General features: G+C 41.9%; 1 protein-coding gene across 2 annotated transcripts in view; it reads right to left on the bottom strand.

Annotated features, from left to right (window-relative positions):
* The window catches only part of AP3B1 (adaptor related protein complex 3 subunit beta 1), a 1,836,520-nt gene that overhangs the window by 1,480,211 nt on the left and 333,565 nt on the right, over window positions 1-22,744 (bottom strand). For both annotated transcript variants that reach the window (XM_085632261.1, XM_085632260.1), the window contains exon 4: window positions 17,735-17,830. In XM_085632261.1, the coding sequence (XP_085488387.1) occupies window positions 17,735-17,830 (96 nt within the window). The remainder of the gene's footprint in view (window positions 1-17,734; window positions 17,831-22,744) is intronic.

The raw sequence follows: 22,744 nt of genomic DNA, 5'->3' as shown, positions 1-22,744 counted from the left end.
TGTTATTTACTGAATCCTAGGTCTCCATCATTCCATCTTCATTAAATGTATAACCATGAGAATATTTCAACTTATGTGCAGAATTCTTGAGTATTTTATCAAGATAATTCTCTTAAAAAAAATAAATAACAAATACCTATTTTAAAGTATTTTTAAAGAAGACACATTACAAAGAAATCTGACTATAAAGAACATGTGTGCCATTTTATTTCCCTTAAGAATCTGTCATACAAGAAAACTATTTACACAGAATTAATTAGATGCAGAGAAACCCTAATAAGTTAAATCATACTCTGAAACTTTAAGGTGGTAAAGATGATCCACTGACATAATGCTGTACAGTGGCACGTAGCACCAATTAATTCTTCTGGCTACAGTAAGCATCTTTATCGATTTTTTCTGAAGTCGATGTCCCAATATTTTATACACTTTCAAAGTGCAACATCTGGTGTACAATTGAATTGATCAGCCTTAATGCCTTAGCTGCCAATCTCACAACACTAATCCCAATGTTCCACAGCAGTTCTTGGATTGTCAAAAGGTCCCTGAAACTGAGAGGCTTTGTCTGATGAGATTTGAGCACTAACACCACCATTCTGTGTGGGAGTTCTCATCAATGTTGATGGTATGTGATACAGTTTGTTATTCTAGGCATATATACCATTGACATCCTGTTGCTCTTGCACTGGGACAATTAGAAGTGGCACGTGAAATAAATTGAAGATACAGTGGATAATGTTCTTCTTCGATGAAGAGGAGGGAGAGACAGAGAGAGAGAGAGAGAGAGAGATGTCACACATCAAATACATTGATGTCACCCTTGCAGATACATAAGAAATTGGAACCACAGAGGAAGCTACCTCTTGCGAACCCAACGAAAGAACCACACGCAGTATTCATACCCGCTACATTTGTCATTCTCTGGGGGGAGTGGTCTTAATATAAAAATGGGGTCTACATGATTAAAATCTGAAATTAACCCACTGGTATGATGGTCCTACCTCAGCATGTGCTAGATCCAAGGGATAGCTGGTCACGCAGTGAAGTGATGTGGGGAGGTAGTCTTATCTGTGTCCACAGAATGTCGCTCAAGTCGTGAAATACGGGTTTTCAAAGGATAGACCCATCCAAGATCTATTTTAGATAGTCTCTGGTGATGTGGAGTGTTAGAAACCTTTTCCAGCACAGCCCATCTAAAGTCATCTTCCATGTGTTGGTGTTCGATATAATGTTTTGTCATTTTAGTGGAGCTCCTCTCGCACCAAATGGTGATGCGGTGCTCATTAATCTAGATGTGCAACCAAACAGGACTGCTTTACATTGATGTTTATTTGAAAGGCAGTAGTTACCTTAGGAAGAAAAGCAGCTCTAATTCACAACACTTTGTCAGGGGAAAAAGGTCATGAAAGACAGGCAGAAACACAGGGCTTGCACATCACTGACCCATCTTGCCAACCTAACTATGAAAACTGAGAAGGGGCCTAAAAGGAGACCTCATCAAAAAGGTTTGAACAAGATTTAGGTGCCACTGGGGCATACCAAATGGAGTCAGGGGGTACATATTAGTCAACTTCTTGAGAAACTTATTCACAGCAGAGGCCCTGAACAGTGAAGGTAGACGTGTGGAATGAACACGTTACCTACCTTTAGTAGTGCTCTTTCTGGCAGAGGCTCTAACAACAGATTCCTCACCTATTGAATATTCCCCCAGGCATCAGACTGGATATGAAAATTCAACAGATGTATCCCTGCACACTGGCAAGTGGTGCTGAAGGTTTTACTTTGACACAGTTTTGTACCATGTGCGGGCCTATACAGGCACAACCAATGTGCGCTTTCAGTTGCTTTCTGATTCATCTGACGAAAAGTCAAAATAAAATCAATTTTGACCAGTGGGCATATCTCGAAGTTGGAACCTGAAAAGATGAAAGGGCCCAGTTCACAGAACAGGGAGGCAGGGGGTTAGTGCGCAATCTGTGCTTAGATTCTGCACCAGGAAATTAATTATCAAATGGTAAGTAACTTGTTCCACTGATAGGGATTCGAACCACAGACCCTCACCTTTTGAATAGCTACCAAAGTAGTAACTTCCAGGAGGTGGGTCTGTGACCTTGTTCAAACCAAAAATATTGAAAGGCTCAGCAGGCGAAGTGCCCTTCCAGGCAGACTGGCTGTCTAAACAAGTGTTATTCGTGAGCACCTGCTCCAGCTTTCCTTAGATTGATGGCAGGAAGGCTTTCAATGCCATGAGGATGTTTCTCAACTCCAGAAGGCTCATATGAAGCTAGGCTTCTGCCGAAGACCAGACAACTCTGATCTCCACCTCTACCAGATAGCCTCCACAACCCAGAAGGGATGCATCGGCCACCGCTGTGAGCTCTGAGCGGGGTAAAGAGAGAAGTCTGCAGCTGACGCAATTGAAGTCCAGCAGCCAACACTATAGATCTTTTGCAGTTCCCTCCAAAAACTGGACTAGATCGGAAAGATCTGCCAAGTGCTATGCCCACTAAGACATCAGATCCCACTACAGAGCCAGTATATGCCAACTGGTATACTTGATCAATCCCAGCAGCTTCGGAATCATCCTCACTGATATCCAGGACAGAAGTTAAAACATTTGGATCAGAGCCAGAATGTCCAGGACTCTCTACTCTGGGAGATAGGCATGAAATTGTTCCATGTACAGAATTGATGAAGGGGAGTGTATGCAAAGCAGTAAGGTTTGACATTGGTATGTTTAGAGTAAACCCAATTGATGTTAGGATGTTTGCCAAAGTCAGGAGGTGGGGGATAACTGCCTGGGTTACTGTTGCCCCCAATATGCAGGCAGGGAAAGACTGGGACCTCTGACCCATGAAGGTGTGCAGCAACTAACATCACTTTCGTGAACATCAAGGGGTGCTGGTAAGGCCCCGAGGAGAACAGTGCACTAAAAATATTACTGGCTCACCATGAGCCATAGGTAGCACTTGTGGGCCTGCAGGATGGGGATGTGCAGGAAAGGAAGTGGGCCTGGAGTTCCAATGTCACCATCCAGTCTCCGGAGCAATGGACAGAGAAGGCCACTGCCAAGGCGAACATTTTGGATTTGTAAATTCATAGAAATGCATTGGGAGGGCAGAAGGTGCCCCTCTATAGTTCCTTTGGCCAAAAGAGCTTGCACTTCCTCCTTCAACAAGGATAGGTGGTCCTCCATCAGCCGTTCTGGGATACTGAATGGTGCATCAATTCAAAAATTCTAGGGAGTAACCCCACGGCACAGTTTGCAGGACCCACTTGTCTGAAGAGATCATTTGCCACATCCTGCCTCCAACAGGGCGGCTTTGTGCCGGCAAGGGCATGCTAAAGAGATTTGGGTGATAGGCAGCTGGAGAAGCATAAGACTGGGCTGCATGCTGACCCTGTTATCCATGAGCATGGTAGATGCTGTGGCCACAAATAAATTGGTAGGCATTGCTGCACTGGCTGGATTTGCTGTAGATACTAAAAGACCTGCCAGGGTCATGGAAGGGACAGAGTGCTGTGTCCCTGCTATCTTTAAAGCTCTCCAGGGCCAATTCTGCTTTGTTCCAAAAAAGACAGTCAGTCAGTCATAAAACTTTATTTGATTAAAGTAAATCATAATGCTTGATGCTTTTCGGACAGACATTCAGCAATTTAAAAAGCTAAACATGGAGACTTGCTAATCATCCAAAAAGTGCAAGAATGCAGTGCAGTACAATTGCTTTATGGCAAAAACACACACTACCCTTAAGTTCCCAAAGAGTATATAATACTAAAACCATTCTTAAGAGAGCTAGGGCTGTTCAGTCTCAGAAGCCGAAGTAAAAATAAATGTATAGTAGATTGCTTTGAGAAATTATCACAATGAGGCGGGACAAGTCGCCATACTCCTTGGATAGGAAATTCTACCCAAAAATGCACTGTGCCAAGTCTAAACCTAGTTAAGTAAAATATAGGCTGAAGTTTTAGAATAAATGTCAGATAAAATTGAAATGCTGGTAAAAAGAAATCATCCCTCGGATTTACATACATACAAAGTTGGCGGGGAATGATTCCACGGCGACCCACCAATGTCCTTACCATATAAGCTGCCTTAATTTCTACTTTGAAAACTGAGAATAAGCCTGTGCCTTGTGTTCTTTGTAAGCTAAATAATTTTGCTAAATAGTCAAACACATTGATTTTAGTTTGAACTGGTATTTTAATGTAACCTTTTAATTTTCATTAAGTTTTTGTACTTCGCTACTTTTAATCAGTGTGAATGTCCCGCGAGAGTAGGGACCCCCAAAATAAGGTGTTCCCTTAGAAATATTGATAAAATCTATCACAGGCAGGTCCCCCTTCCTGTAAAAGAATGGCAGAAAAAGACCCGTTGTCATATACAGAAAGCCATATACAGAACTTCATGTCTGCTCCTTCACCCTTTTCCACAATCTCACCAAGTACATTGGCAAGACAACAGAAGGAAAATTAGTCCGTTTCCACCAAAAAACATATTCGTGCGGAGTTGCATGGCCATTTTCTTTTGGAGCACTTAAAAGCTGGGACAATCCCTTGGGGACTTCTATGAATGACAGGAACGTTTTTCCCTTGAAGATAGTGAATACCAAAGAGGCTTCAGCTTTATCAACACGAAGTATAGCAGGGACCTTATGGTCCATACGATGGAGACGGCCCAAAGATTATGCTTAAAAGAAGCTGAGGAATTAGAGCGATTAACACAGGCTATTAAGGACAACCAGTCTGTAACAGAAGCGAAGGCTCTTTTAGAGAAAATTGAGAAGGACATTCAGGTTTTTAAGGATAGTACCATCAACACAAAAAGTGCCTAATTTGAAAGGGACACCAAGGTGCCGATCACGATCCGGTAAAAAAATTCCCCGTACGACTCGTATCCGGTCTTTTTACCGTACGAATCGCACAAGTGCCGTACAAACTGCCAATTACGATTCGCATGGTAAAAAGTCCATAAAAATCGCATTGGGAAGTATTCCCCACACGTCCTCGGGTCGGAAAATGTGTCCGACACGTCCACGGACGATTTACCGTACAAATGTGAAAAGTGAAGTCCGACCGAGGAATTACGATCCATCCCGTGCGTCCGATGTTACAACCGTATGGAAAAAACACCGTCCGCACCGAACTCCCATAGCAACCATGGAGACATGTGCCCGCATACGCGCCGACCCCCCCCAGCCCCCGTACGTACGCGCCGACCCCCCCAGCTCCGTACGTACGCGCCGACCCCCCCAGCCCCCGTACGTTCGAGTCGTACCCCCGTGTATGTACACCCGTGTACGTGTCGGACCCCCCCCGTGTATGTACACCCGTATACGTGTCGAAACCGCCCCGTGTATGTACACCCATGTACGTGTCGAACCCCCCCCCCGTGGTATGTACACCCGTGTACGTGTCGAACCCCCGTGTATGTACACCCGTGTACGTGTCGAACCCCCCCCGTGTATGTACACCCGTGTACATGTCGAACCCCCCCCCCGTGTATGTACACCCGTGTACGTTCGAGTCGTACCCCCACCCGTGTATGTACGGTGCGTACCCCCAGCGCGTAGCATCGTAATCGGCACCCAAGACGTTTAACATCGAACAAGTTTACCCATTCCTTAAGAGGATTACTATACCTCAGTAGAGGCGCGCAGAGCGTTCACAACTTTTCAGGGACGTTCCAAAAACCTTTTCTCGACCCTTTCAGACACTTCATCGTCGGATTCTTCAGGAGAATCATGTCCTAGAGAAGGTTCCCCAAAAAAACAGGTGGCTTTTTTAGACAGGGGCGGCCAACAACAAAAGGTAAGGTACAAACAACAATGGGAAATGAGAACCAGGAATCTGTTCTACAAGTCGTAGAAGCCTCCACTAGTCAATTTATCGCAGAAACAGCGAGGAAGAAACTATATTAAATTTGGGCTTAAAATTTGGCCCGAATAAACAGACAGACTATACAAAACTAAAACGAGAAGCAATCTAATTCTGCCGAAAGATTCGGCTGAAAGCTTTTTTTGCTAGCCATGATCCAACAGCAAGTAGCGAGACGACAGGGCTTAGAAATAAGTCCAAATTTGTTCCCACACAAAGCATTCCTAAACAAATCTTAGCATACGAATAAATGGTTCTATCGTCCATCAATAAACTGGAACAGACAAGGAAATATTTACAGAGGAACAAAAGCAGTAAACAGCAAGCAGCTATACAGAGCCTCAAACAAGATACATCGTTGATTATCAAACAGGCAGATAAAGGTGGGGCGGTAGTCATCTGGCCTAGGGCCTAGGGAGATGTATATGAAAGAAGGAAGGAACCAAGTAAACAATCAGACTTGGTATCGACCTAATAAAGAAGATCCGGCAGACTCTATACAAGTCAGAATATCTGAAATATTTGGGACCGAAAGAGTTTGACTTTCTAACTAAGAAATTTCCAAGAACACTTATATTGTACTTCGTACCAAAGATACATAAGGATATAGAAGACCTTTCGGAAAGACCCATAGTTTCGGGGTGCGACTATTTTAGAGCCAATTTCTAAATATATATTTTTCTTCTTGAAACCGTTCCTTAAAGATGTCCCGTCATATTTGTGAGACACTACAGACTTCATTATCAAGATTGAGGGCACTCCATTTGATGACCAGACACAAATGATGGTGACATTTGATGTCACATCACTTTACACGCAGATACCTCAGAATGAGGCGCTACAAGTGATGGAGCTGTATTTGATGAGTAGAGAGCGTCCCCATAGTGTCCCTACCACATTCATACTGCAACTAGCAGAGATTACCCTCAAAAAGAATTATTTCAGATTTGATGATCAGTTCTTTATGCAGGTAAAGGGGACCGCCATGGGATGCCCTTATGCACCGGAGATGGCGGTCCTCTTTATGGCCCAATATGAAAAAAGGTACATTGAACAAAACAATCCTTTCCGAGGCAACATACTACAGTGGCAACGATACATCGACGACATCTGGTGCCTGTGGCAGGGGAGCCAGATGGGAGTTAAATTCATTCCATGAATGGTTAAATGCCCGACATCAAGACATTAAATTTTCTGTCGAATCTAGCACAACTAAAATTACGTTTCTAGATGTAGAGGTTGTTCCCATGGACAAGCATCTAACAACATCCCTCTATAGAAAAAAGACAGATAGAAACACTATGTTGCATCATAAAAGTGCACATCCAAGAGGCCTTAAGGAATACCTTCCTTATGGGCAACTATTAAGGATTAGGAGAAATTGTACAATGAAACCAGAATTTGAAAAACACGCCACCACTTTTTGTAATGAGATGACAAAAAGAGGATACCCAAAAAAGCTGCTGAGACACTGCGTCAAAAGAGCGAGATTCACACCTCGAGATACCCTCCTTCAAGTAAAGGATAGAAAACCTTTAGACAGATTAGTGTGTTTATCAACATTCAGCAGTGACACAAATAAGTTTAGACAAATTGTATTGAAGAACTGGCACCTCCTTGAAAATCTTAAATGTCCTTTTCCGAAACCACTATTTGCAATGAAAAAGAGCCAAAGTATTGGCCAGCAAATAGAGCGAGCGGACACTTCTTTACCTAAACAAAAAAGTGATCTATTAATGCAATCGAACCTCAAACCAATTGAAGGCCATCAAAATGCGGCAATTGTGTCGCTTGTAGTACCACAATAGAAGGTACAGAATTCATCCATAACATCAAATGGAAACACCTGGATTTCACTAACTGCAAAACCAAAAACGAAGTATATGCTATAGTTTGTCCATGTTCGAAAATATACATAGGCAAAACGAATCAACAGGTCAACACTCCGATTACACAACACAGATCACGAATAAAGAAAAAAGTGATTACTGTACCAATGGTTGAGCATTTTCTTGAAAAATCCCATGGCGAAAATGATTTTAAGTGGACTGTTCTGGCAGTTATTAAAGTATCAAAATATCCAATTGACATTGATAATGCTTTACTCAAAAAAGAGGCTTACCTAATTCTCAAGTATAATTGTAGATTGACAGGTCTTAATAGCATGACAGAGCTATCAAAAACCTAAAATCTACGCTACCCAGAATGCAACATAAAGGCTCATTAAGAGAACCGGTCCCATTGGATAACAATCAGAAACTACATCCCCAAGGCACCCTGGGGAAAAAACATAGGAGTCCAAACCCCATGGATGAACTCCATTGCTAGCCAAACGAAGACTGAAGGACAACAGGAAATGAAAGCATTTGCAGTTTAATCGAGTTTGAGATGAGGTAAGCCCAAAACGATAAGAGAGGAGTTCACCGCCGAACGCACAAATGCCGAAATGAGTAACCGCGTTCTGTAATATCATTGCAGAGAACGCTTGTTAATCTAAACAAGCGAGCGCCGCAATTGTGAAGAGACGTTCCAGCGAGCGTTTGAAATGCCGAGATCCCATTATACAGTGAATGCCCAACAATAAGGTACAAAGAACTAAAAGTCTATCTTAATTAAGTATGACAAACATTTCATCTTATAAAAGTATGACTAAGCATGTCCATTATTTACAGGATGTTACACGCAATTTCCCCACTAACTGTTAACGGACCAAAAGACAAATAGAAGGTAGGAGACAACTGCCAACAGTCGAAATATCTAAACATAGCAGTAAAAAATGCACAATATTGATAGTGCTCTAGGTTTCCAACAGAACCCCCAGCTACTGAGATTAGGTCTTGGTAAAGCGTATACCACGAAGAGAAGACTAATAATAATCCTCAGGTAAACAACTTGAGTAGAATCAATGAGATTAGTGAATAAAAGGTGAAATAGAAAGGAGCCCCTCATAATAATTGGTTTATGTCACACACCCCTACAGAAATCACCATTGCTGCTAAAACTCAATTGCCCTGATGAGATTCCTGGTACTCAACGCCCAGGATTTTGAAACGCGTTGGCAGATAAAAATACAGAGCATTGCTGAATAATTCAAATCTGTGACTAGAGAGAATATCTCAATTTTTCACAAAATAACGACTTTCCCTGTATTATGTTGGATACCGAATAGACACTAAAAGAGTCTTTAGGATCATAACTAAGTGTATTGTCAATTGTGATATATGTATTGGATGTTTTTCCTAGAGTTTCACATTATATTTATGTTAAATGTGATTGTGATATATGTTGTACGGCACATTTATGCTTTATTATTTATGTTTATTAACAAATGTATGTAAATAAGGTTGTATAGAGTTTTGATATGACCATACACGTCTTTTTCACACTGAAAAAAGTAGCTTATAACAAAAACTTAGTGAAAATAAAAAGGTTCAATTAAAACACCAGTTCAAACTGAAATCAATGTGTTTGACTATTTAGCAAAATTATTTAGCTTACAAAGAACACAAGGCACAGGCTCATTCTCTTTTTTCAATTTATATTACGGCCCTGCTTGTGCTTTGCTCCTCGGGTCCAACTCCTCTTTTTTCCTTAATTTCTACCTTAGCAGAGGGCAAAATGGCAGATGGATGTAAAAAAAAAAAAAAAAAGGATTGGTGAGTCAAGATCTTCAAAGGCACGTCTGACGTAGCATATCCATGCAGTTTTCTTATAAATGCTCATGGCCAGGCAATCCATTAAAATTTGCCTGGTAAGATGGTAATCATCCGTGGCCTAAATTATTACCAATAAAAGTAAGGGTGCAAGCCCAATGATGTCTTGTAAATGGCTAAGCCCCACTTCGGAATGGCAAAACGAAGTTGAAAACCCTGTGGGATAACAGTTCCGATAACCCCATACCACTGCACCATAAAGTTGCTATAGAAATTCACTTTGCCTTATAAATTAACATTTCTCTAATTGGTTTTTTCCCAAGCTTAGCTGCACATTGAAAAAGAACCTCTACCGCTCTATTAACTTGCTGCACCTTCAAAGACAAAAGAGGGTCCCACTTGAGCTGCTCGTTAAAAAGAACTCCCAGGTAACAGAAATTTGAAACAGTTTCCACAATATTTCCTTGTAAAAGAAAGGTCTTTGTTTTAGTTCTTTTTGGGCCACACACCATTATATGAAATTTCTTAAAGATTTACTATTAAGTACAAGGAAGACAAATTCCACAAAGGCGTCAAGGGCTTATTGGAGGCTGTCAGCTGTCCTGGCGAAGAGGACAGCATGGTCTGCGTAAAGAGTGGACACAGACTGGATGCCTACTTTAGGGAAATCCAAGTGCTTCTGCAGAAGGAAGGACTCAAGTCCATTAATGTAGACGAGGAACAGGAAGGGGGCTAGGATAAAACCCTGATGAATGGCCTCAGTTGAAAGTAATGATTCTGTGCATTCGCCGTCAGGGCCGTAACACACTTTCACCCTAGTGTTCCAATGAAGCCTTGTAAGGAGGTTAACTAGGGCTTCCTACACCCAAGTTTCTCTCAATTTACGGTGTTGAAAGCGCTCAACAGGTCCATAAAGGCCAGATGTACTGAGCTCTTCACGGAATTTGTATACATAATTACTATTCGCTCTAAATTCAGACACTGCTCAACTTTCCCACGCCCAGCTCTAAAACCATATTGGGTCCTAGATAATATATTATTTTCCGCGACCCGAATTTTCAATTTGGCTAAAAGGATTCTTGCCTAGGACCTTGGCAGTGGCATCCATCAGGAAGATTGACCTGTAACACCCTGGATTGTTTCTATCTCTCTTTTTAAAGATGTCGACCACTATGGCTTCTTTCCACGAAACAGGAAGTGGACCAAACACCACAGCCCTAAAGATATTGGTAAGGATTGGGGCCTATAAGGCAGAGTTACTTTTATAAAGATCAAGTGGCACCCCATGCGACCTTGGCGCTTTTCTCCCTATGCCCAATCTGAAGGCCAATTCTACCTCCTAAACTGAGATTTGTATAACTGAATTGAGAAGCCAGGATCAAGTTTGTAGAGGTCACGATATCACAATTCCTATCAGCAACAGCCTTAGCCAGGAAATTAAAAATTCTATAAAAATGCCCCATCCATGCTACCCCATCTATCAGGCTCTCAATCTTGGTATGAGAACCCTCATTAAATAACGGACGATTTATAATGTCCCAAAACGTTTTTGAGCCTTTAAAATGGCCAGCAGCCAACAGGTCAGACCAAGCTTCAATCCCAAGTTATTCATGTCTTGCATGAAGAATAGCTTTATAATTTTGCAGTGCTAACCTAACTGAGTCCACCTTTCTGGGGACAGGAACCATCAAATAGTATGTCCATAAGACTTGCTTCAGCATACCCTGAAAATCTAGTGGACCGCATACAGGCGTGCCTGCAAAGAGCCACACTGGTGCCTATGACTTTGTCAAGTAAATTAAGAGAGCCCAGCTCGTAGCAGATCGTGAATTTGGCCACATCGCATAGCCTGAGATAGGATGCCACAGGCTTCACCATAGGGTGCACCCGAGCCACTAAACCCCACAAGATGTGCGAACAGCAGCCTAGAATGCAGCTGCCATTCACAGAGCAGAGTGGTAAACTCACAGCCGAAATGACTGTTTTCCAAAGGTCTCTATTCTTGTGGAATCGCTATTAGGGGGAGTAGTCGGGAAGGAATTCAGATGAACTCAGAGGGCTGAAGCCTGGTCCACAAGGCTCTCAGGGTCAGGGTAAGTCTTGGCTGCCCTAGGCAATGGACCTGGCAACCTGTCAATTAACAGGAGGGCCTGAACAGGCCTTGACCCAGGTCTCCAGGTCCTCAAAAGTGTCCCCATAAGAGCCATATTAAAAGGCACAAGGGGCTCAGAACTCGTTTGGCCAGATTGAAGCACCTCAGTCAAAACATTGGTCCTAACTTCCTGAGTAGAAAGCTTAAGGTCAAGAACCTTCACTGTCCTTCGTGCAACTATGACCAAGGAGGAGTTTCTCTGTGGAAGAACCAGGATCCAACACTTGTTAAGTGTCTGGGGAGGCCTCCAGACAACTGGCAACACGAAGGTCCTTATATCAAGGATCATCCTGATAGGGCTGGGAAGACTCATCACCAGCATCGAAGCCACCATTGTCTGAGTCCATGCCAAACAGTGTGTGTAGGACAGAAGCCTCTCCAGGGAACAAGGGCATTGTGAAGAACACACTAGAACAGAGGGGTGAGAGGATCAGGTCCCTTTTCGACCTTCCGCTCAGACTGTAATCAAAAAGAAGAGGGAAAAGAATATAGTGATAATAGGTGTCAAAGAGTGAGTGAAAGGGAAATGCACCATGCTTTAAAAACTGCCCTCACACACAGCAAGCTGTGTCATGCTTCATCATAGGGCTGCTAACACACCTCCGTGTTTACCCAACACTGGAGGTGAAGCAATAGGGAGGGGAAGACAATACAATATACAGTGTGAAATCAAGGGTGAGAAAAGGTGCAGAAAAAGTGATGTAAAAACTGGTTTCAGGGAATCCTTATTACAGTTTTAATATTGGGTCCCCTGTCCAGGATTAAAAATGGAAAAAATTGTGGATGCTAGGTAGGGGAGCTTATAATGAGACTCCACCTGCTCCACTGGGTATCGACATGTTTAAGCCGGCAATTGACAATGCCCCCGGCTTTCTTCAGGACTCTCACCTTTGTTACCCTGGGTGCTCCCCCTCCCTTCTATAAATTCAGATGTAAAAGGGGATATCACCTTTCATGGAGCCCTTCGCATTTGAAGAGGAACCTCTACAGATATTTTTTTTTAACGTAAGACACGTGACGTATTATGTGTTGGTGCCCCTTGCCTTATTCATACTTAACATTAACAAAAAATGAAATCAATAACAATAACGGTCCATCACCTCCAATCACTCTGATCACACAATTAAAATCATGGGGGCACTCCTACTACCCATTAAACCTCGGGGTTCGGATGCTCTAGATCTCTTAAATTTAGTTGATGCCCCAGTCATATTTGAATGACGTTTATCCGTCCAACATATCATAATGAGAGTTATTGCCATGTAAACTCTCCATTATACGATGATAGATTCCATCTGCGAGCACTAAATAATGCAAACAAACTCGGAGACGACAATCATCCAAGCTAATCGTCCCAAAGACTTACAGAGTATATACAAGTCTAAAACTCGAAATGGCGGGGGAGTGAGAACAGCTTCCTATTAGCACTCTCTGTAAAGGAAGCAAAGAAACTCATTAAAGTCGCCCCCTTCTTTGTGATGTCAATAGAGGCCTTCTTTTTACTTGTTTATGAGGGTAAAACATAAAAATGTATTTGAAATAGCAGAATCCCTTCTCGTGTTTAACACTTGCCTAAAGTAATTATAATGAAGAAAGTGAACATTAAGACGGGCCCTAGACCACACGCCTATTACTGAAGGCAGGTCCGATTCATGCAATGTTTCACTAACTTGAGTTTCCGAAAAATGTCAAATTTTTAGACATAATCTCGCAATTAAAAAACGTTTAGTCCCGGCCCACAGTATAGTATATATAATAGAGGGACATTCTCTAAGCACAGAGATAATTTCCTCTCTCTCCATACTCCTTTTTAGCTCCTTGTTAATGGCTTCCCTACTTAGTTATGAGAGACGCTCTTCAATGTCCGGCGGTAAGTAAACCGCCATCCGTTTACTCTTCCTTATGTGCCGTACTTTACCAAATCACTAAAGCGCCCCTTAATAGACTGACTGCTTGCGAGATAAGCTGTTATCGATCAATTTCGTCTCTCCAGCGCGCCGCGTAGAACACTTACCCGCGTTCATAGCGGCTCTCTGGAATGGACGAGGCCATGCCTCCACTCGCATTGTGAACCACGTGGGTAGCGTCAGTGTAGCTGGCAATACTGAAACACTAGAACGCTTCCCATTCCACATTATAGGGTGATTTTTTAATCCATTTTCGGCCACGATCTACTCAATTTCGAACCAACTTTATCCAAATACTGGTCCTCTCTGCTCTGTCAAAGCGGTATTATTGCCTTATTACTAATAGTGTAACTTTTATGTGACCATGTGACATATTAATGACAATGGTAAATAAAAGTAAAACATATAGAACGCTCAGCCTGTTAATAGGGGGCTTATGCATGGAACCAATGTGATTATGTTAATAAGGTCTTTGGCTAGTATTCAGGAGAAAAACCCCCCCAAGAAAAAAAAATATATATGGTGAAAAAAGAGAGGGCAAGGCCACTCAATTTGATTTAAACAGTCCTGTATCCATCCTTTGTGCATTGAAATGAAACCCTTCTCTAATTCGGCTGTTCCTGTCAGAGAGAGGCACATTAACCTTCCAGTTACACCGAGCACACTATGATGTTTCAGGGCTTATTGAGACTATTCCAGGGGATATCATCATTCAATCCCCTGGAAAAGCTCCCTACCATTTCTGTTCTCTAATAAATAGGGCTCTTTCTGGATTACCCCCATTCATGTTGATGTTAGGTTTTTCGATACCTGTCCAAGAAAAATCCTCAGTCGAGTGCTTTTCCTCCATGAAATGAGTCGTCAGTTTGCTGGCATCTAAATGTGGATCTATGCTCCATGATTCTTGTTTTTACCTTTCTGGTGGTTATGCCCAGATATATTAAATCACATGGGCATTTCAACATGTAGATAACAAAGGAGGAATTACAATTAGTATGTCTCCTTTGCTCCCAGGGATGAGTTAATCCAACATCTATCGCCTTGGTGTTGACTGTCAAGTGGCATTCATCACACATTCCACATCTTGTGTGACCAGAAACTGGGGGGGAAGAACCCCATCGGATTTCCTTCTCCTGTGCCCACCTGTGACCTGTTATTTACTCTTGGTCTTGTATGTACCAAGATATCTTTGATGCTCCAACTCTTTTTAAATGAAAAGAGGGGTTTATCCAAAGACAAGCCATTAGAATAAAAATATTCGCCAATGATGTAAGATGATTTTTTGGATGCTACTCGAGGCTGTGTTAAAAGTTGTGACACGAACCGTTCTCTCCGAAGATGATTTTTCATTCGCCTTCAAAAGTGCATCTCGATGGCAGTGGATTGCTCTTTTCTTTGCCCTTTTCACCACCCGTGGGGGGTAATGTCTTTGTAAAAGGTTTTTTTTCTAGGGACTTTGCTTCTTCCCGGAAGTCAATTGTATTGGAACAATTGTGCCATAAGCGCAAAAATTGTCCCACCGGGAGATTCTCCCTTCGGGATTTAGGGTGGAAACTTTTAAATGAAAGTAAACTGTTCCTGTCTGTGGGATTGTGGAACATTTTCGTACTTAAACCTCCTCCCTCAGGAAAAATCGTCAAATCAAGAAATGGTAAATACTCTTTGGTGATCGTGGAGGTAAAAAGGAGGAGGGGATTTCTGCTGTTATGCCAACCCAACAAGTTATCCAGTGACTCTCTCTCCCCTTTTCATACCAGGAGGACATCGTCTATAAAACGCCTCTAGACCTTGATATGATGGAACCAGGGGCCTCCATGGGTGTAGTTGTATTGGTCCTCAAATGCGGACATGTACAACCCTGCCAGACTTGGCGCGAAAACACTCCCCATGGAGGTACCATGGGTCTGGAGGTAAAAGGTCCCTTGGAACTCAAAAAAGTTTTTTGTTAGGGCAATTTCAGTCAGATGTAAGATAAAAGGTCTGGGCGTGGAATACTCCCAATCCATTGCATACAAGATGGCTTCAACCACTGTGTCTCCATTTGTGGTATATTCGTATACAAGAATTCCACGTCCAGACCTACCAGAAAGTCTTCAATGCGATTGAAGTCCAAGTCCTTGAGTAATAACAGGACCTCTGTCGTATCCTTCAGATATGCTGGTCTTGATTGAACTACCGGTTTAAAAAAGAAGTCACAAAATTGTGACAGGGGCTTCAGTAATGATCCCATCCCTGAAACATTAGGCCTCCCTGGTGGGGGCCTGGTTGGTTTATGTACTTTCGGGAGAGTGTAAAAATATGGAATTATTGGTTGGGATTGACAAAGAAAACTTCCCTCCTTTTCTGAAATCCATTCATTCTGAACGGCTTCTTCCACCACCGATATTATTTCTTTCTTGATGGTCAAATGCGAAGGGCTCAATTGGTCCAATTGGAATGTGGAATAGAGCACTCCTAGGTTATACCCAATAACTGATTTGGATCATAGTTTAACGTGATGAGTGGTACAGGGTTGGTAACCCTTCTGAACTCAAGGGTGTGTATTGATTAAAGAAGCAGTATTTCCCGTAAGAATAACGTCCCCAACCTTGCACTCGTGGAGTAAGTTTCAATCAAGATTCTGCGTGATACTTTTCAATATATTCTTTTCTTTATTCAAAGTGTTGTCAAAACGATAATTTCATTGTCAATATTTCCATTGTTTACATGATTTCATACTATTAATATCATAGTATCGGTGTGAGCCCAATGCATTTCGGGCATTGCCCTTCTTCAGGGGACTTTTTCTGATTAATAGTCGTCCTCCCGTGTGTCTGGAGTAAACCCCAAGTGTATCATACACTTGGCGTTCACTCCAGACACACGCACAACGAGACTAAACTCAAGGAAAAACAAATCACAGCATTAACGTGAACACCTCTTTTGGCAAAACACGAACGTTATTGAAATATCAGGAGGACGACTATTAATCAGAAAAAGTCCCCTGAAGAAGGGCAATGCCCGAAATGCATTGGGCTCACACCGATACTATGATATTAATAGTATGAAATGATGTAAACAATGGAAATATTGACAATGAAATTATCGTTTTGACAACACTTTGAATAAAGAAAAGAATATATTGAAAAGTATCACGCAGAATCTTGATTGAAACTTACTCCACGAGTGCAAGGTTGGGGACGTTATTCTTACAGGAAATACCGCTTCTTTAATCAAATGCGAAGGGCTCCATGAAAGGTGATATCCCCTTTCACTTCTAAATTTATAGCCGGGGCAGTGTCAATTGCCGGCTGAAACATGTCGACACCCACGCAGAGTGGAGCAAGTGGAGTCTCATTGTAAGCTCCTCTACCTAGCATCCACAATTTTTTCCATTTTTAATCCTGGACAGGGGACCTAATATTAAAACTGTAATAAGGATTCCCTGAGACCAGTTTTTACATCACTTTGCACCATTTCTCACCCTTGATTTCACACTGTATGTTGTATTGTCTTCCCCTCCCGATTGCTCCACCTCCAGTGTTGGGTAAACACGGAGGTGTGTTAGCAGCCCTATGATGAAGCATGACACAGCTTGCTGGGTGTGAGGGCAGTTTTTAAAGCATGGTGCATTTCCCTTTCACTCACTTATTGACACCTATTATCACTATACTATTTTCCCTCTTCTTTTTGTGATTAAACAAGGGCATTGTGTCAGACACAGAAGGGTGACATATACCTGGTATTCACTCCTTTGTGAGAAGCTGCACCAAGCCAAGGATTCAATGGACAGTCCTCACAGGGATAAGTTGCATCTAATATACTTTGTGAAAGGAATTGACAACAAAGCAGAACTGTTCTTATTGTTAAGCAAAATGGTTGAAAGAGACAACTGAACATGTGTGACCTTCAAGCAAATGACATTTACAGAACAAAATAGTGCTGCAGTTCACAATGCTTTGAAATGTTTCTTAAAGTAGATCGCTTTCTCGTCAGAATGCCCCAGTGTAGGATCTCTGGCACTTGTGTTGCTACATATAATCTGGATAGCAGCAGTGTGCCCTCCATAGACAAGGTTAGCATTGACCATTTTTTCTTAACACTACATTTTAGTTAGGCCAGTGCATATATAAACATAATACTATAAAGCGCTGGGCTATACTTACTTTCAAAGCACGCTGGAAAGTGCTGATGGATAACAAAGCCAAGTCTTGCTGCTCTTCTGCATAACGTACAAGGTAAACATAGACTAGTTTTTTTATCTATAAGAAAAAAGAAATCAAACAATGACAAAATTGATGGAGATTTAGACACGTTCACTACAAAACACTGCAGTCTATAAATCACAGCGTTAAACAAAATATAACCAATTGCTTTTACTCCTCTGTAGAAATCAATTTAAGCTTCTCACAGATGCATACAAGACACTGCACAACATAGGATCAGCATACTTCAACTGCCGCCCTCACTTCCACCTACCCACCAGACACCTGAGCTCAGCCTCATTCTCTCTCGCACGCACCCTCTTTATCCACACAAGCAGCACGGGTAGCTTAGTCTTCACCTACTTCGCACCCCGAAACATGGAACATCCTCCCTCTACACATCAGGCCTCCTCCACACTTCTTAAATTCTGCAAGAAGCTGAAGACATGACTTCAACTAACTTCAAGCAGACAACCTACACACCTGCTCCAGCACCTGGATATTCTTCGGGTGACAAGTGGACTTTACATATCCAAAAATATAACCATCTCAAGTTTAGAAAATAGCTTAAATAATTCCTCTTTAGTTTAACTTCCTGGAAGCAGCGCTAATGCTAGGAATGCGAACAACCTAGAGAGTCAGCTGTATGCACCATATACATTTTCACACTATTCACCACAGATTGCAACACATTTCTGTCAAACAACAAGACCTCCGCAGCGCCCTCTCAATGGGAATGGGTTTGACAGGACACAACACAGTTGTTTATGTCTTACTTAATGTACGTCCTACTTTTATTTATTATTGGGGTTTTTCGTTTTTTTTTTCCTTTTCTTTTTTTTACCTCAAAGGGCCGCAGGTATTCTTTATGCGACATGGAGCACTATACTACATTCCTATAAATATGCAATTCTGAATTCAATTTCGATCCACAACCCAGAATAATTGAAATGCGGTATAAAAAACGAGCATGCTTCGTCATTTTATTTACGTTAAATGTAAAAAAAAGTTGGTTAATTGTCTCAAAAAAAACATACTACAACATGTTACTTAACTTTCATTTAAAAAGAGGGGCTGTATGCAGCTCAATAAAGATCATCCTGAAAGAAGCAGATTGCTGGCAAAGTGAAGATTTTCTCATTTACAAGCCCCCCCTTTACAGCTCTGAAAGGTTTGACACACAGTATTGGTATTACTAATGCATTTTCTCCATTTGATTTAGTTTGTATAGAGCTTAGAGAGAAAGAGTCTGCTTCAAAGCATGTAAAATTATGTGGGAATTTACAGTACGCAATAAGATTAGAATAAAGATACATTTTTTTTTAATTTAGTTTAGTGGTGATCCGTGGAAGGGATGCGGAATGTAATGATAGATCGATTGTGGTGTAAAGAAGTATTGGTGATTCTGGGCTTTCAGTAATTTTCAGCCATGTTTAACAGCAGATGTGCTGCTAGACAACATGGCTAAAAGACATTCACATTGACAAGGCCAATAGCTCAGGCATTGCCGAAACCGATTGGCTTTGCCAATGGTAGTTTATAGCAGCATGTGTTGTTGAAGATCACATACTATGCAGTATCCTGCCCTCTATTGTTGGGTTTGGAATATGAATATGAAAAGGTGTACCTGAAAAATGTCAGTTGCAAGAATGACTCGCAGACGAAACCTTGGCTGAGTTTAACACCATTACTCTTAACAGAAAGCTTGACAAATTAACCAAGGATATAAGGGCATATGATAAGAAAATAACTTATCCATACTTAAGTGACGACTACTACGAACAGGACTCTCAGGACTTCTACACCAGTAGGAGCCGACAAGGATACCGGAGGTTTGCAACCTTTTCCAATTCTTCATTTGGAAGTGGCTCGGAAAGCGACACTGACAGACCGGCCAAAAGCGCTAACACCAGACACCAACAAGGACAACGATTCCAGGACCCCCAAGGCACTGTTCCTTTTTTAGGGGAGCAGACATGGATGAACAGAGAGACGAATTGGGACAGGCCAATGAGATGGAATTGAGGGCAAAACAAACCACAAGGCAACACGAGAGTGAGATTTCAGAGAAACGACAACCATGGAGAGATAAATACGAGGAGACAGACCTACAAATGGTGATTCCACCCGCAATATTTGAACAACAGATGGACATGATGATAGCAGATCCACAGCCAGATTGGATCTCAGTTGCCACCACTCTGGACACTCCCACAGAGCAGGAACCCCCATTACCGTTGGTCGAACATACTTATGCCCCACCACTGTATTATAAATTAATAGAACAAGAACCCATGATGGATCAAGGGTTAACGACCACCAATGACCCTCGGATTATACACTCACACCAAGTGAACATGATGTTCTTGCGAAGGGCCTATCATTTATTCCAATAGCTCCACCCAACAACTTCAATATAAAATTGGAACTCCAACAATTCTTTTGGAAAATACGTTTAAAGTATTATTTCACCAGAAATGACAATTGGAGAAAGCTTTCAGCCGCCACAGAGTTTAGACCTGCATTAACCTTCCTGCCATACGAAAAGATCTTAATGGAAAAGGTCATGGAACTCTTAGACAACAAAAGATACATCAAATACAACATAACGAAGGATGAGAAACAAGCTTTACACTCACTAAGCAATAATTTATCAATTGTGGTGAAATCGTCCGACAAAGGTGGTGCTGTGGCCATTCAAAACACTGAGGACTATATTAATGAGATCAATCAACAATCGAGTTGTGCTGAAAGCTACCAACGGATAAACAGAAATCCAACTAAAGAAATATCCAACCTAATTCGAACACACACACCATGGTCTAACTGAAGGCTTCCTAACTGAGCAGGAGTATGACTTTTTGAACAAATCTGATCCCAGAATACCCACGATTTACACACTGCCGAAGATTCATAAAGATTTACAACATCCACCGGGTCGACCGATTGTATCCGGATGTGGCTCGATCTTAGAACCATTGACTCAATTTCTGGACAGCTTTCTACAAGCATTTGTTCTAGAAACCCGCTCATATTTAAGAGATACTATGCATACGATTCAAATAATGGAAGACCAACCCTTTGATAAACAAACACAGTTCTTTGCAACGCTAGACTTCTCCTCACTATATACGAGTATACCCCAGGAACAAGCAATTGCAGTAATTCGCAGAACATTGGAGAAACGACCATCATCCGCTTGGATTCCAACTGACTTCCTGGTGGAATTACTCAAAATAGCCATGACAAAGTAATATTTTATTTTTCAAAATAGCTATTATTTTCAATGCAAAGGTGTAGCTATGGGGGCTGGGTTCGTCCCTAGTCTGGCTAACCTCTATATGGATTAGTATGAGGAAATTTATCTATATGATCTCACAAACCCCTTTTTGGACAATATCGCAGTCTGGAAGCGATATATCGACGGTGGGCTGATGGTGTGGACAGGGACAGAACAGAGTCTCATAGAATTTAAAACATGGTTGAATGAACGATCACCAGATATGCAATTCACCATGACATACAACAATGAGGCTATTGACTTTTTAGATATCACACTGAAAAAAGAAGGAAGGTTTTTTACCACCCAGAATAGAAAACCTACAGAGTAGACTACTACCTTGAAGTACGACTCACACCACCCTAGAAGCCTAAGAGAAAATCTGCCTAATGACCAATTTTTAAGACTGCGAGGAAACTGTTAATAAAGAAGCGACTTCCATAAAGAGACAGATCTCCTGATCACAAAATTGAGAGACCAAGGATACCCGAAAGGCTTGTTAAATCGTGCCAGGAAAAGGGCCTGGTATCACCCACATGAGAATCTTCTGGAAACACAGCCCGAATTGGAAGATGTGGATAAATTGGTCTGCGTAACCACGTTTAATACATGCAGTCATGACATTAAAAAAGTACTTCTAAAATACTGGGACCTGATAAGTACTGAGATCAAGAGCCATGAGAAACCATTCTTTGCTTTCAAGAGAGCCAGAAACATCAAGGATTATGTTGCCAGTTCCTATCTTGAAACAAAAAAAGACACCCAATATTAGACAACTTAACCTACCATCTCTTACTGGCCACTTTAAATGCAGCAATTGTAAAGCTTGTGATTTCACAAGGACTGGCGCATCCTGTGAACAGTGACGGCTGGTGACATTTGAAAGTAGTGAGGCGTAAAAGTTTGGGGCGAGTGCACGGTGGCGAGTGCGCCTAGCGAGTGAGCCGGACCGCCATGAGGTGGGTTCGAGGGTCCTTCTCGCCTTTTTTGTAATTACTCTGGCTATCCCCAGAGCTCAACTAACATAGGTTATCCGTATTCAGATGCTGATTAAGCTGTCGTGTAATATCTGAAAAAACTCCAGGTGAAAATGGCGAACACTGCACAGAGATGGTACCGTGACCACCGAAGCGCACACGGTATTGGACAGGCACACAATTCATGTACATGCGAGGTAATTGGCCACAGTGGGTAACAACGAAAGGAATTGGAGCGATTGACACCCTGAAAACAGGCAACATATGCAGGGAACAAGCCCCTAGGCATCCTATGTGATAATGTGACCCAAGAATACCACCCAGCATGGGTGCAACGATAAAAGAGTATGCATGCAAAATGAATAGCATACGTAGAGAGCAGTTCCTGAATAAACAAAAAACAGTAATAAACACATTCATGAACGAAATAAATTAATTTACCAACCAGGAAAGAAGCACTAAAATACTAATTTATGAGACTCCATGCCATCTGAGCTCCTCGCAGAACATTTCACTACAAGTGACCTCACACAGCCAGGTCCTTACCAAGGCTGCACATCCCACCCCTTAAAATACAATAATCTGCAAACACCAGAATCATTGAGGGAAAACAAACCGTGTGATAACACCATGTTAATTTTTTTAATAATTGTCTGTGTGGTATTTTAGATCAAGTCCTTGCGTGCACTGGTCTTTGTAACTGTGCAGTGCTGT

This window comes from Triturus cristatus, chromosome 2_1, assembly GCF_964204655.1.
Source record: "Triturus cristatus chromosome 2_1, aTriCri1.1, whole genome shotgun sequence".
NCBI classification, from domain to species: Eukaryota; Metazoa; Chordata; class Amphibia; order Caudata; family Salamandridae; genus Triturus; species Triturus cristatus.
This window is presented reverse-complemented; position numbering and strand designations above follow the sequence as displayed.